Source organism: Acomys minous (assembly GCF_964271855.1).
Source record: "Acomys minous genome assembly, chromosome: 9".
Taxonomy (NCBI): domain Eukaryota; kingdom Metazoa; phylum Chordata; class Mammalia; order Rodentia; family Muridae; genus Acomys; species Acomys minous.
The window spans coordinates 82,724,376-82,738,510 of record NC_140490.1 but is presented as its reverse complement, the minus strand read 5'-3'; the positions used below and the strand labels follow the sequence as shown (position 1 = coordinate 82,738,510).

The 14,135-nt window shown below is 43.9% G+C and overlaps 2 protein-coding genes across 2 annotated transcripts in view; both read left to right on the top strand.

The window, feature by feature from the left end:
• LOC311604974 (zinc finger protein 560-like) overlaps positions 1-14,135 on the top strand; it is a 225,943-nt gene that overhangs the window by 93,440 nt on the left and 118,368 nt on the right. The window contains exon 3 of the mRNA XM_084795253.1: positions 3,680-3,753. Coding sequence (XP_084651379.1) covers positions 3,680-3,753 — 74 coding nt within the window. The remainder of the gene's footprint in view (positions 1-3,679; positions 3,754-14,135) is intronic.
• LOC311604975 (zinc finger protein 431-like) overlaps positions 1-14,135 on the top strand; it is a gene marked incomplete at its 3' end in the record, with an annotated part of 53,281 nt that overhangs the window by 7,216 nt on the left and 31,930 nt on the right. The window lies entirely within an intron of this gene.

Sequence of the window (14,135 nt, the reverse complement as noted above, 5' to 3'; positions counted from 1 at the left end):
GATTTTGGTGAAGTCAGTTTTCTCAGAGTTCTTAGGGAATCTTGTGTTCTCATTTAGAACCTTCCCTGGGTAAGGGCTCCCTGTTTTAGATTCACTTGAACCACATCTGCCAGCTTTCTGAGACATCCATGCCAGGCTGTCCTGTCTAGTTATAACATACCTTGGTCTGTGAAATCAGGCAGTTTTGTGGAGCCCAGAGGAGTAGCCTGGTGAAGGTTAGGTACCAACAGTCCTGTCCGTTGTCTTTGGGAGAATGATCATCTCCTTAGGTGTCCACCATCAACATGCGGATTTTAGGTGTGCATTTCTTTTTTACCACGGAGGGTCAGGCAGGAAGGGTTCTTGTATGTCATCAGAATACCAATAGCCTAGTCCTTTCAGGGCCCTTTGTGTGGCAGCCAGGTCAGAATTCCAGCAATGGAAGAGAGCAATTTGTAGGGGAAACCAAATAATCTTTAGGAGGGCCAAGATTTTTTTTTAGTGTCCTTTGACCTAGTGTTGAGAAGCCCTTTTTCTGTAGATCACTCTGTGGACATGCCTGGTCATAAATAAAAGCACAGTGGCTGTCCATTTATTTGGTGATGGTGCACTTTACTTTTCTCACCCTAGAGTTTGGGTCAGATTACTGAGTCCTGCTCTCTGGCCTGAGGTCCCTGGCTTGGGACAGATTGTTTCAGTGAAAGCAACTGCTGCAGCTTCCCGTGTATCTCAGTTCATGTTGCATCACCTGACAATCATGGGCTTGCACTGGTAACATCAGAGAAGAGGGAAGCCATGTTGTTGGAGGTGAGTTTCTCTCACCAGACTGGAGGATGGGCCAGGAGCAGGGCCCGGTACCAGATCACACAGGCATTAGACAGGCAGTGTGCTGCTGCTTCTCAAAGGTTGGCCTCAATCATGTCATGTGGTACTGTGAGTGTAGCATCTTGTGCCAGAGTTATCTTGTTTGTTTTCTTTCATTAAACTTGCTGTAGTCACGTTAGACCTGTGGGCTATCCTGTGGCTACAGGGTCCAGTCATTTAGTAATTGATGTTACAGGGCATTTCTAGGGCCACAAAGTTAGAGTTCGAACCCATTTTGTCTTGTGTTTAATATATATATTTTTTTAATTATTTAATCTCTTTTCTAATATCTGGTGACAGTTGGGTGGCAAAGAAAACCTTTTTGGCCACTGTCTTTAAAAAGTTCCCTTTCTAAAAAGAATATAGTAAAATATAGGGCAGGGAACTAAGGGTAAAACGGGAGGGAGGGAGGAATGGGAGGATACAAGGGATGGGATAACAATTGAGATGGAATATGAATAAATTAATAAAATATATTTTTTAAAATGCTTAACTTGTCCTTGGTTCCTGTGGACAGAAGGAACATCTTTTCTGTCCTGGCTGTGTTGTCTAGAGGCAATCCCTTGCCCAGGCCAGGGCCAGAGCTTTTACTTTTCTCAGAGCATGGTGGTTTTATGTATCACTGGTTGAAAAGAGACCTATGTTATGAAAGGGAAGGGAAGGTAGAACTTTGAATTTTCCTTTGGGCTCAGTCCAGGGTTATATTTCCCTTTTCCAGGACTGCTTAACGTAGACACGGAGCGGAGGCAACATTCCCCTGGGGGAACTGTTTTCCCTGCCCGGGTGCAGTTCGCTTCGCTGGCATGGGTGGGGTAGAGAAGAGACTTTTATTCACCTGATACAGTTGTCTCAGACTTATTGCCTGTTTGCTGACCTGCGCTTAGTTTTGGAAGCTTCTAGCTCCATACAATCTAAACTAGGCCTAGAACGTGTCCAGCCTCTGAGACTTACTGCTTAATAAGCTCAGCCTTTCTTGTTCTTAGTGAGCTCTGGGCCGGCTGGTTCACCTCAGCCATTCAGGCTCTGCTTGGCCTGAAACTAACTCCAGATTTTCTCTAACGTTCTGACTCCACGTTTTCTGGCTCGTTCTTTGTGTTTTCTCATTAAACTTCTCTCTGTAAAATTCTCCCAGCAAAACCACCTCCTCTCTTTCTGCATTACACAATTAAGTAGCTTCCCTTTTTTTCCTATTCTGTCACTCCCTTCTCTGATTCACCACGTTTTCTGCCACTCAATTAGACATCCCTTTCAATCATGTGTGCTTCCTTCTACAAACTAAATTCCCCTCCATTGTTTGGGATTACAGCCACGTACTACCACTCCTGGACCAAACTTTTTCTTGTTTGAAACTTGCACTATGCCAGGCTGGCCTTGAACTCAGGTTGGCTTGCCTCTGTCTCCTGGAGTAAGGAGTGTTGGTATTCCAGCCGGATCCCACAGACCTAGAAGGTCATTGTGCGGGGTCTCCTGTTAGAAAAGCCATATGAGAAATTAAAATCCCTCTACAGTGTGGCCTGGAAGACAGGCCTGGCCCCGCCCTACCTCCAAAAGGGACTGAACAGGAGCCAAGCAACAAACCAAGCAAGTGCTCCTCCTGCTAGATCACAATAGGGGCAGGCTTGCTTTTTGTTTGTTTGCTCAGTTGGTTTGGTTTGTTAGTTTGTTTGCTTTTCTCGGTGACCTGTCAGAGCCAGTAGGATGGATTCAGGTCGGAATTGTACCAAACGGCGCTGGTGAGATGCCTCAGTTGGAAGAGGGCTTGGCATGCACGCTTGATGGCCTGAGTTTGACATGAGGGACCCTAATGTAGCCCATGCAGGCCTTGTAATGAGTGTCCTGTGTCCTGGACCAGGCCTCCAGGAGTGACCTTGTGTTTCTTAAGAACTTAAATATTTATTTATGTTTATAGGGTTTTTTTTTTACATGTATGTATATACATTTGGTGCATGCAATGCCTTGAAGAAGATAAATTTAGTAATTTTGATAGAATTCTTTAAAGATTTATTTATTTATTATTATGTATGTAGTGCTCTGCTTGCATGTACTCCTGCAAGCCAGAAGAGGGCGCCAATCACATTACAGATGGTTATGAGCCACCATGTGGTTGCACGGAATTGAACTCATGGCCTTTGGAAGAGCAGGTGGTGCTCTTAACCACTGAGCCATCTCTCCAGCCCCCTTTTGATAGAATTTTACTGATAGTGCTCAGTAGTGCTGCTCTGTTTGTGTGGCTCTGTGTATATGTATTTGTCTCCTGCAATGCCGTATCCTATCCAGTGTGCACAGAAATGAGAGGCGTGATTCTCCTTTTCTCTTCCCTTCTAAAACAACTTGGTGATTGCATTTGAAATTCTGTGACATGGAATTAATATGTTGAGCACAGGCAATTAGGTAAATATATATTCAATAAAGTACATTTACAATGGGGTGAATCTTACTCCTTCTGTTACCTACCTATGTATAATGCATATATTTACACAAATATACCCTATATATGCATACATGCTTATGGTATAGGTTACGATGCAGTGACCTTTGAGGATTATCATGTGAACTTCACTCAGGAAGAGTGGGCTTTGATGGATCCTTCTCAGAAGAGTCTCTACAGAGATCTGATGCTGGAAACCTACTGGAACCTCACTGGTATAGGTGAGGTTGTAAATTTTTCTTCTCTATTTTAGCTTAATGGAACAAAGCCTTAGAGATAGTTACTCTTCTGTATTTTGATTCTGAAAGAGGTAGAATGTAATGAATGAATTAAGCATTGTTTATGGGAGATAATAATTTAAACTTTGCATAAATTTCAGAAGCATACATTTATTTTACTATATTTTAGGCTACAGATGGGAAGACCAGAATATTGAAGAATATTGTCAAAGTTCTAGAAGACACGGGAGGCAATTTTCATGTGTAAGCCAGTGCATGCATGCCTCTGAAGATTTTTAACATAACTGTAGTGTTTTAATGAAAAAATAGTATAAACAATCACAGCTTTGTGAGGATTATTAAATGCTCACAGCCGCGTATACCTCAATGTCAAGCTTCAAAGTCTCACAAAAAGAAAGAAAAAGAAAGAAGAAAAGGCAGGCACTGTAGGTCGCACCTGTAATTCCTGTGCTGAGTGAGGCAGAGGCAGGCAGATCCCTGTGAGTTCTAGGTCACCCTGGTCTACAATCTGAGTCTAAGACAGCCAAGGACACACAGAGGAAGCCATCAAATGAGAATGAGTTCATGGCCATCAGGATGCCGGTGGGCCATCCACCTGAGGACACCAAGCCCATCATCCTTTAAGCATCTTTTCACACAGTTCTGTTTCCTGCCTTTACTGTGCTCACACTGCCCGCAATGCCAGTGACTTTTCTCGTCAGTCACCTCGACAAATTCATGCTAAGTTCAGTCTCAGTGGATTCTTTTTCCCATCTCAAGAGTAACTAAAATCTGCCTAAATCATTTTACCCAGAGTTTGGCCTTACCAACTCCTGATCAATTGTATGGGGCTGCAGTTCTCCAAACACAAATCTAAACCTCCCATCTTCCAGATGTCAACCTTGAAATAGCTTCTGCTGCCTCCCAAGTAAACAAGGCAGTGGGGACCAGCATCTAACCCTACCCTCACAAGGGTCACTTTTGGTTAAGAATTCCAGTGTGTCCAGAATATCATATAAATTAATTTATTTACAACCCAGTGTTTTAAACAGCAGCCCTTTAATCCCAGCGCACTGAAGTCAGAGTCACGCAGATTTGTGTGAGTTCTGGGCCGGGCAGGTCTAATGCTGATTTTAAGGCCGTCAAGAACACACAGTGTAGGACTATCTCAACAACACAACCAAACAACAAACAATAAAAGCGTGTGTTGTATTGGATGTGCTTGAGCAACAACAAGGCTGAGTGAACAAAGGTTCTTTCAGGCACATGGTGCACATGGCATCCTGAAGTCAAACCTCAAAACCCACCAAAAATCTGTAAGGAGAGACTCCTCAAAGATGCCTTTGACCCTCACAGGCACCATCCTACTCACATGCCCAGCTCTGCCACAATGTTTTTTTTTTAAGTGGCAAGCCTGGCCTAGAATTCCTTCTCCCACTCAGGAGGCCTTGTAATGAATTGGGATGTTTCTCTCCCCAGAGATATAGAAGTGATTCTGTCTTTATTAAGATAATTAATTTTGGGGGCTGCAGAGTTGGCTCAGTGGTTAAGAGCACTGTCTGCTCTTCCAAAGGTCCTGGGTTCAATTATTCCCAACAGCCACATGGCAGCTCACAACTGTCTGTACCTCCAAGATCTGACACCCGCACACCAATGCACATAAATTAAAAAGTAAATAAAAATATTTTTAGAAAAAAATTTAAAAGATCTTAATTTTTAATTTTTATAGGTCTTTTACTGCATGGACATGGTGGACCACATGCATGTAGTGGCCTGAAAAGGCTTGAAGAGGGTCTCAGGTCCTCTGAGATGCAATTACAGAGTGTTGTGAGCTGCCATGTGGTTGCAAAGAATTGATACTTGGTCTCTGGCAAGAACAGCCAGTGCTCTGACGCGACCCCCTGCCAGCAGGAAAGACGCTCGACACAGGATCCTTCCCAATCACGCTTTATTGGGAGCGCCCTTGACGCTGAAGGGAAAGACCCCGAACTCCCCTAGAGCTTGAACTTAAATACCATCTAAAGCGGCCTGTTAACACCTCACAGGTTCAGGCAGAATGCCTAATTAACATATGAATGCAGATAGGTCAACAGCTTACACAAGCGTAATTACAATTAGCATAATCCTCCAGACAGGAGGGGCGACCAGAGATAGCTCTAGCAAAAGCATGCGTACTGGCAATTGTTTACAGGTAGCAGCACACAGACCAGAGCCATTATTGGGTGCGGCTGGCACGATCGTGGCTGGTTCCTTACACTTCCCCCTTTTCTGTTAAATAAGAAGATGAGCAGTGGGGAAATACTCTGATCAAGGCATGGCACAACTTTGTGTACCAGCCAATCGAGGGTTAAATTGATGTTAATACAAGACACCATCCTGTGTGCAATGGGTAGAGTCCCAGCAGGGTGCAATGGCCGTCCTGTATTGAGAAGGGAAACACATGCCTTCTGACGTGCAACGGCAACGAGGCCAGTCAGGTGCAAAGGCCATATGATCAAGGGAAGCTCATTTCTTAAGGCTTGCAAGCCACACTTGGGGGGAAGCGCCCTGCTCAATTGCCAATAAAGCTTGGACCATAAGCATCTTATCACGAGTATGCTTATTTTTCATTTTGCATATAACCCAGAGGCATAACAGGAGACTGCAGATGGTAAAAGCTCCAAAAATTCCCACCCCCACCCATTCCTTAAAATAAGAAAATGCAGAATGCAGCCAAGAGGTGAATTCTTCCAGAGTAACGGGTTTCATTCAGGTTCCATTCAGGTATGCAATATTGACCAACAGCTGTCGGGAAAGCTCTTCAGCCTCCAGCGTCCAATTTCCTGCAAGATATTCTGATAACAATTTACTTTGATTAAAAGAAGCTGTAAAGTCATACTGTATTGGAGTGATGCAAACTTGACCATGATGCGAAATGCATCCGGTCTGAACCATCTTATATAGTTCTTCCCCCTGTTCTTGAATCAGGTCCGTGCGCTGATTTGCCAATCGGAGGCCTTGAAGAAAAATGCGCATTATACCTTTCTTGATTTAATAGGGCAGTGGTTGTTTTGCTAACAACCTGATCAATAGTCTCAGCTGTTATATTTGGTACATGTTGTTTTCCATCCAAACTAACGGAAATAGACTGTAAAGGAACAGCAGCAGCAGAAACCCCCGTACCAAGATCAATCTTAGGGCTAACAATTTGCTGTGGTTCCAGCCAGGCACTTAAGTTGATATGTTGAAGTCGAATACATGGCATGAAGCCATGAAATGAAAAGCAAAGAGTACCAAGCAAATGAAAATTAGATTGATTAAATGGTTTAGGGTCTTCCCCAAAAGCAGAGGCACAGGAAATCTCTCCTTCACAGGAGGTGGAGAAAAAATGGGGTAGCACAGTTGAATTAGCATGTACTGGCATGGGAAATGGCCATGTCCTAGTAACTGCCCAGAGTTTTAAGGCTTGGGCACTATCCGGAAAAGCACGAACGTCAGAAGAGTCGGGAACAACAGGCTCGTCTTCCATGGAGTTCTGTCCCTGGTTCTCTTCTTGCTGTTCATCTTGCCTTTCTTCTTGAACAATCCGTGTCAGCCTCTCGGGGACCCACACTGGATCACTCTGCTCCTGTGGAAAAACACAAACAGCTCCCCTGGATCTAGCTATTACCAGATCCGGGCCTCTCCATTGTTTTATCAATACATCCTTCCATTTTACAGAAGGGAATTTGGTAAAGGAGACATCACTATGACGCTCCGCTGCCGTGCAATCAGCAGAATCAATTGCTAAAAAATTTAAAGTAAATAATGCTAAAGATAGTTGATTCTTGGGGGTGAGCCCATGGCTTATTTCCCCTTTTTGTTTTTGCTGCAATTCTTTTATGGTCCGATTAGCGTGTTCCATGACACCTTGTCCTTGAGGATTATATGGCAATCCAGTGACATGCTTGACTTGCATAGTGCCACAGAATGAATGGAAACCTTTAGAACTATAAGCAGGACCATTATCCGTTTTTAATTCTCTGGGTTTGCCCCAGGCTGCCCAAGCTTCAAGGCAATGGGTAATAGTATGTGCTATTTTTTCTCCAGTATGTAAAGATGCAAAGATTACCCCTGAGCAGGTGTCAACGGACACATGCATATATTTGAGTTTTCCAAACTGGGGAACATGCGTTACATCCATTTGCCATAGATCTCCAGGGCATAAGCCCCGGGGATTAATTCCTGTCAGTCATAGGGCCAGGCAGTAATGAATGAGCTCTGATATGCTGAATAAAAAATGGATGATGCCGAGACCATATAATCTTTTGAAGATCTTTTAAAATATGTGTCACCGGGCTACGAGGACAAATATTTCCTGCTACCTCCAGCATGCGTACAGCGTTAACATAGCAGGAGTCAGAAATCAAATTGAATGGTTCAGCAAAATGCTGAAACACTGTAAGAACAGTCTGGCATTCCACCAACTGTGGTGTATCAGGAGTAAAGTGTAATTGAACGGGCTCCTGTCCTGATACCATATAAGCTCCTAACCCTGTCTTGGACCCATCTGTAAAAATGTCAATAGCATTTGAAATAGGCTCTGTAGCTGTCACCTTAGGAAAGATAATAGGATGAGGATAATAGGATCCAAAATGCAATAAAGGATCTTTAGGGAGATGGTTATCAATTTTCCCAGGAAAGATAGTTCTCAAAATTGCCCAGTCGTCAATTGTGGCATATAACACCTGTAATTGTTGGGCATTATAGGGGGTAACAATAACATCAGGATATTGCCCAAAATGGGTTAAACAAGATTTCAAACCTTGTTGAGCCAACACAGCAATACTCGATGGATAATGTTCCACCGTTTTACTAGGAGATGAGTGGCAATGAATCCAAAGCAAAATGCCCTTTTGCCATAATATTGCTGTAGGACTACAAGGAGTAGCCAAAATGCACAAGAAAATAGGCTCACCAGGGGTTACACGGGTGAGTTGAGTTTTTTCTATGGCTTGCTCTACCTTAAGAAGGGCTTCCCTTGCTTGAGGCATCAATGCCCTGGGTGAAGAAATATGGGCATCTCCTTCTAAAATTTGAAACAAGGGTAAAAGTTTTTGGAAATCGTTCAAAGTTCTTAGGTTATCTTTACGTATCTGTAACTTTTGAGGTTTAACATAACTGTCAGAAATGACAGCACCTAAAAATGAACCAATATTTCCCTTTTGCACCTTTTCTGTGGCTATAAATAACCCTTTGCTTTCTAATTTTTGTACTGTCTGAATGTAAGCTGAGTCCAGCATCTGACAGTTTGGTGCAGCCAGGAGTATATCATCCATATAATGGCACATGCGCATCTTAGGGTAAATTTCTCTAATAGGTGCAAGTACCTGAGCTACAAACAGCTGATACATAGTAGGGCTATTAGCCATGCCCTGAGGGAGTACTCACCATTGAAATCTATTATCAGGTTATTCGTGATTAATGCTAGGCAAGGTAAATGCAAATCGTGGGCAGTCCTGGCTTGCCAAAGGGATAGAAAAGAAACAGTCTTTTATATCAATAATAATAATTGGCCATTCCCTAGGCAAGCTTGACAGTAAGGAAGGCCCTTCTGAATAGGCCCCATTACTTGCATTTGTTCATTTACAGCTCTCAAATCATGTAATAATCTCCATTTTCCAGATTTCTTTTTAATAACAAATATAGGAGTATTCCATGGAGACTGCGAAGATTCTAAATGACCAGCCTGTAATTGCTCTTTTACCAAGGCATGAGCGGCTGTCAATTTCTCAGAGGAAAGAGGCCACTGAGGACCCCATACTGGTTCCTCTGTTTTCCAAGGTATGGGAATAGCATCCTCAGTGGCCCTTAGGAAAAACCCAGGCCCTTAGTAGAGGATTGGCCTTTGGCTAGTAACAGTGTTGAAATTCCTTGTAAATATTTTCCCAATCCCTGACCCGGGGTATAACCCATACCTCGCATTAGTTTGACATTTTGAGGTGAGTAATTAGCTTTTAACTCATTAGTGAGCATCAGTCCTAATTGTTCCATGACATCCCTTCCCCAGAGACAAATTGGCAATGGCATAACATAAGGAGTAAACTTTCCTTTACGTCCTTCAGAATCTCTCCAAGTCAACTCTTTGGCAATGATAGCTGGAGTATCAGCATAACCCAATCCCTGTAAAGTTTGTGAGGAAACTTGAGTGGGCCAATTTTTTGGCCAATCCTTGGTTGCTACAATGCTATGATCGGCTCCTGTGTCCAGCAAGCCTTTAAAAATCTTCCCCTCTATAGATAGGCACAGTGTAGGTCTCTGTTCTAATGATAAAGATAAATATCCAATATCTATCCCTGTGGACCCAAGGCCCTTATCCCCTCGTTCCTTAGACTTAGAGGGAAACTGTTTGTGTAGGCTGGGTAATACTAATAATTGAGCTATTCTGTCCCCAGGGGATATTGCTGTAATTCCCCTAGGTGAGGCACACAAGGCTTTAATTGTTCCGGTATAATCCTCATCTATTACACCTGGAGTTACAGACAGCCCTTTTATAGCAGATGAGGATCGACCCAACAATAGCCCAACCATGTTTGGAGGTAATGGACCTTTAAAGTCAGTGTCAATTGGCTGGACCCCCATTTGGGGAGTCAATACACATCTGGTGGTGGCACAGATGTCCAACCCGGCTGAACCCGTAGTGGCTCTCCTTGGGCTGTCGGAGGGCGCAGGGATGGTGTTTGCATGGCCCCATATATTTGTGGGCCCTGTGGCCAAGGGCCCTGTCTCCTGTTTTTTGGCTCTGCCTTTTATAAAGGTGTTCCATTAATATCCCTTATGGATCTACACTCATTAGCCCAATGCTTTCCTTTTTTACAGCGAGGGCAGAGGCCTGGGCGTTTAGTACTCTTCTGTTGAACAGACCGGGTATTGTTCTGTGCCGAAGGACACTGTCTCTTTATATGTCCTTGTTTTCCACATTTGAAACAGGCTCCTTTAAGCCCTCTGTCCTTGGAGGCTGCCAAGACTGCTGCTGCTAGGCCTGCATTAGATAATGGTCCACCTATCTCTCTACATGCCTTCATCCAGGCTTGAAGCCCCTTGGCTTTCTAGGGAGTAATAGCTCTTCGACAGTCCTGAGTACATGTTCATAAATTAACTGTTCAATTAATGGCATGGCTCTCTCATGATCCCCAAATATTTTTCCTGCAGCATCCATCATACGAGCCACAAAATCAGAAAATGGCTCTGTGGATCCTTGTATGATTTTTGTTAAGTTGCCTGTAACCTCCCCTTTATTGGGCAGGGTCTTCCAGGCTTATATAGCCATGGTGTTAATTTGAGTATACACATCAACAGGATAGGCTGTTTGATTTGCAGTCCATTGTCCCTGTCCTAAAAACATGTCCATATTCCAGAGTGGCTGTCCTGCCGCTGTATTAGCCCTAGTCTGTACTTGGGCTGCATCTGTATATATTGACTTCCAGTCTAGATATTGTCCCATAGTTAAGCAAGCCTTGGCCATGCTCATCCAATCCGCTGGCGTCATGGCTGCGTAAGCAAATCTCTCAAGCAGAGCTTGGGTGAAAGCCACATTAACCCCATAGGTGCGGACTGCTTCTGCTAAATCTTTAATCTGCTTATATCCAACTGGCTCATGATATCGGGCCTGGGTGTTTTGGTCCTCAAAGACAGGAAAGGCAGCAGCTATTCTTTTCCAAGTATTAGGTTCTGCAAAACTAGATCGAAAAGCCTTCCCCTTATTAACTTTGTGTTTATCCAGATACACTGGATTGTAAGGAGGGGGCACTAAAGGAGTCACCCTGATTGGCCCATTCCTTTCCTGCTCATATGGAGCTGTTACCTCCTTTAGGATTTGTTCTTCTTCAACACTTAACTCCTCCTGTTTACCATAATTCTCGGACTCTGATTCACTGCTTAAATGCAAACTAGTGAATTCATCAAGTACCGGGTACAACTTATTATTAGGTTTTTTTTTCCTCTGTTTTTCCCTTACTGTTGTCTGAGCTCGACTATATATTTATTTTTATCTTGCTATTCCTCCCCTTTTTCCTGTAAATTCCTTCTGTTTCTGACATGCTGTCCTGATGGCTGGCTAGTATTTGCTGACTGCATTTAAAGGCATCTCTACATCATAAATCTTCAAGACAAGCGTGAGCTAAACCCCACAACAGTTTCGTCCCTGCCCGCAGCTTTTGATCTCCCGCTGCTTTATCTCTCTCTCTCTCTCCCGAGTTTATCCCAGCTGGCAAGAGTTAAAGATCCTTAAACCAGGGACCGATTTGATTGATTTGTTGCAAAAAATCCCAGAATGGTCTATTCTTAGTTCACATTGTTTTAGACTCTCTTTTAATGGTTTAAAAAAGTAGCAAACTGTTAGCTTTCCATACTTGCACTTTTATTTACAAGCGGCTGACATAAAGAAAGGGGCCCTCCGAGTAATTTACCTCGGTCCTACGGCTTTTGTTTTGGCTTCAATTCAGTAGATGCACTCTTCCCTGAGTCGATGGCAATTTAAGAGGAAGCAGCACAACAATATCAGCACAGCAAACAACAAATCAGCCTTGCAGCCAGAAGGGGGTTTATGCCAATTAGGGCATGCCCTTGAAGAGGACTTTACCTGGTACCACCGCTCCACGTGATGAGTTCTGAATCCTCCCAAGTTTTTAACCTCGGGGGTCCCGGCAGGTGTCCAGTGGTGCGTGCACTGTTCTTATCAAAATTCCCTGGTTTCGGCACCAGCTGACGCGACCCCCTGCCAGCAGGAAAGACGCTCGACACAGGATCCTTCCCAATCACGCTTTATTGGGAGCGCCCTTGACGCTGAAGGGAAAGACCCCGAACTCCCCTAGAGCTTGAACTTAAATACCATCTAAAGCGGCCTGTTAACACCTCACAGGTTCAGGCAGAATGCCTAATTAACATATGAATGCAGATAGGTCAACAGCTTACACAAGCGTAATTACAATTAGCATAATCCCCCAGACAGGAGGGGTGACTAGAGATAGCTCTAGCAAAAGCATGCGTACTGGCTATTGTTTACAGGTAGCAGCACACAGACCAGCGCCATTATTGAATGTGGCTGGCACGCTCCTGGCTGGCTCCTTACAGTGCTCTAACCCCAATGAACCATCTCTTCTGTCTTAATTCAGACACTTACTGTTGTATTTTGATTCTCAGGAGCTACATGAGAGGGAATGTTAGGGTACAACATTTCACTGCAGGATCATTTGAGATCTTCTACCAGGGCTGAAGAGATGTTGAAACAGTCAAAAACATTAGTTGTTCCTCCAGAGGATTGGGGTTCAATTCTTAGCACCCACTTGATGGCCACCAACTTCCTGTAATTCCAGTCCCAGGGGATTCAATCAGCCTATTCTAACCAGCAAGTGCACTTCACAGTCTATGACGACAGGCATACATGTAGGTAAAACATCCATGTGTGTGTAATAAAGGTCACCAAAGGACATCCTCATACCACTCCCTGTCGCCTAGCAGCACAGAAGTCATGGACAAAGGAATCAAAGTATCACTTCACCTGACAGTCAAGAAAGTCCCCGGGTGACTTACGTGCACAGCCCTCAGGAAAGGGTGGCCTGTCCTGGGTTTTGCAAGTCCAGAATATGGCGGCTGTGAGACAGTGCAGCATGCTGCTGCTGCTGGGTGTTGAATGTGATCACCAAGAGCAGGTCTGTCAGATGGAAGGCGTGCGGGCACGCACCCTGGGGCCAGGGCCATATTCATAGTACAAGGGTTGTAATGGGTGGTTGCCAGGGTGGAGATCCCGGTATCATGCATAAGTGTCACAGGCCCAGGACAGCACTGTGGAGGATTCATCATACGTGACACCCAGCACCTGGGCTCCTTGGGGAGTCACTGCTCAGATGTGTGGCAAACAGCCCTCTCTTGAGTTCCCAGATCCATCGATGTGAGAAGGACCCACAAGAAACTGTTATGATAAAAAGAAACTCACTTAAATGCTGATGGTCATAGAAGAGACTCAGTCTTCACTACAGATGCTGTGTAGACACTGCCTGAGCAGGCCTGAGGCAAAGTTCACACCACAGAGACAGACCTTGGTGCATGCTGCTAAGGGTGTGATCAGACAGATCCTCTATGAGTATTACTCATTGTATTACTCCTTTTTTTTTTTTTTTTTTTTTTTTTTTTTTTTTTTTTTTTGCTTTCTGTGTTCCTTTCTTTGGTTTTCATTTCTTTGCCAATTCAGGGTAGAGCTGGGTGTTCAAACCACAGAAATGCACTGGAGATAAGTATTTCCAGGAAATAACTTGATAACTTGATAACATAGTGGGAAGTTTGTAGGCTCAATTTTCTTAGCAAACATATTTTTATTACGAACTTATTAAGCATGAGTACCTCACTTAAGAGCAGACTAACCTCAACAATAGGAAAATAAGATTAAAGAATATAATAATGAAACAGAAAGGATATCAGTTGCAAGGAACGATTCTCCTGGCATAATCAGCAAGGGTTTTCTGCTGGAACTTTGAGCAACCAGAACTCGGAACCTCAACCAGAGCCCAGAGCCCTGAAGCCTTCCCTCGCGAGGTTCTCTCTAGGAGCATCTTGAGGTGGAGCAATGAACAGCCAAAACTGTCCCAAGTCTCCAAAGGCCCCGCCTTCTGTTTTTGGCTTGTTTTTCTACT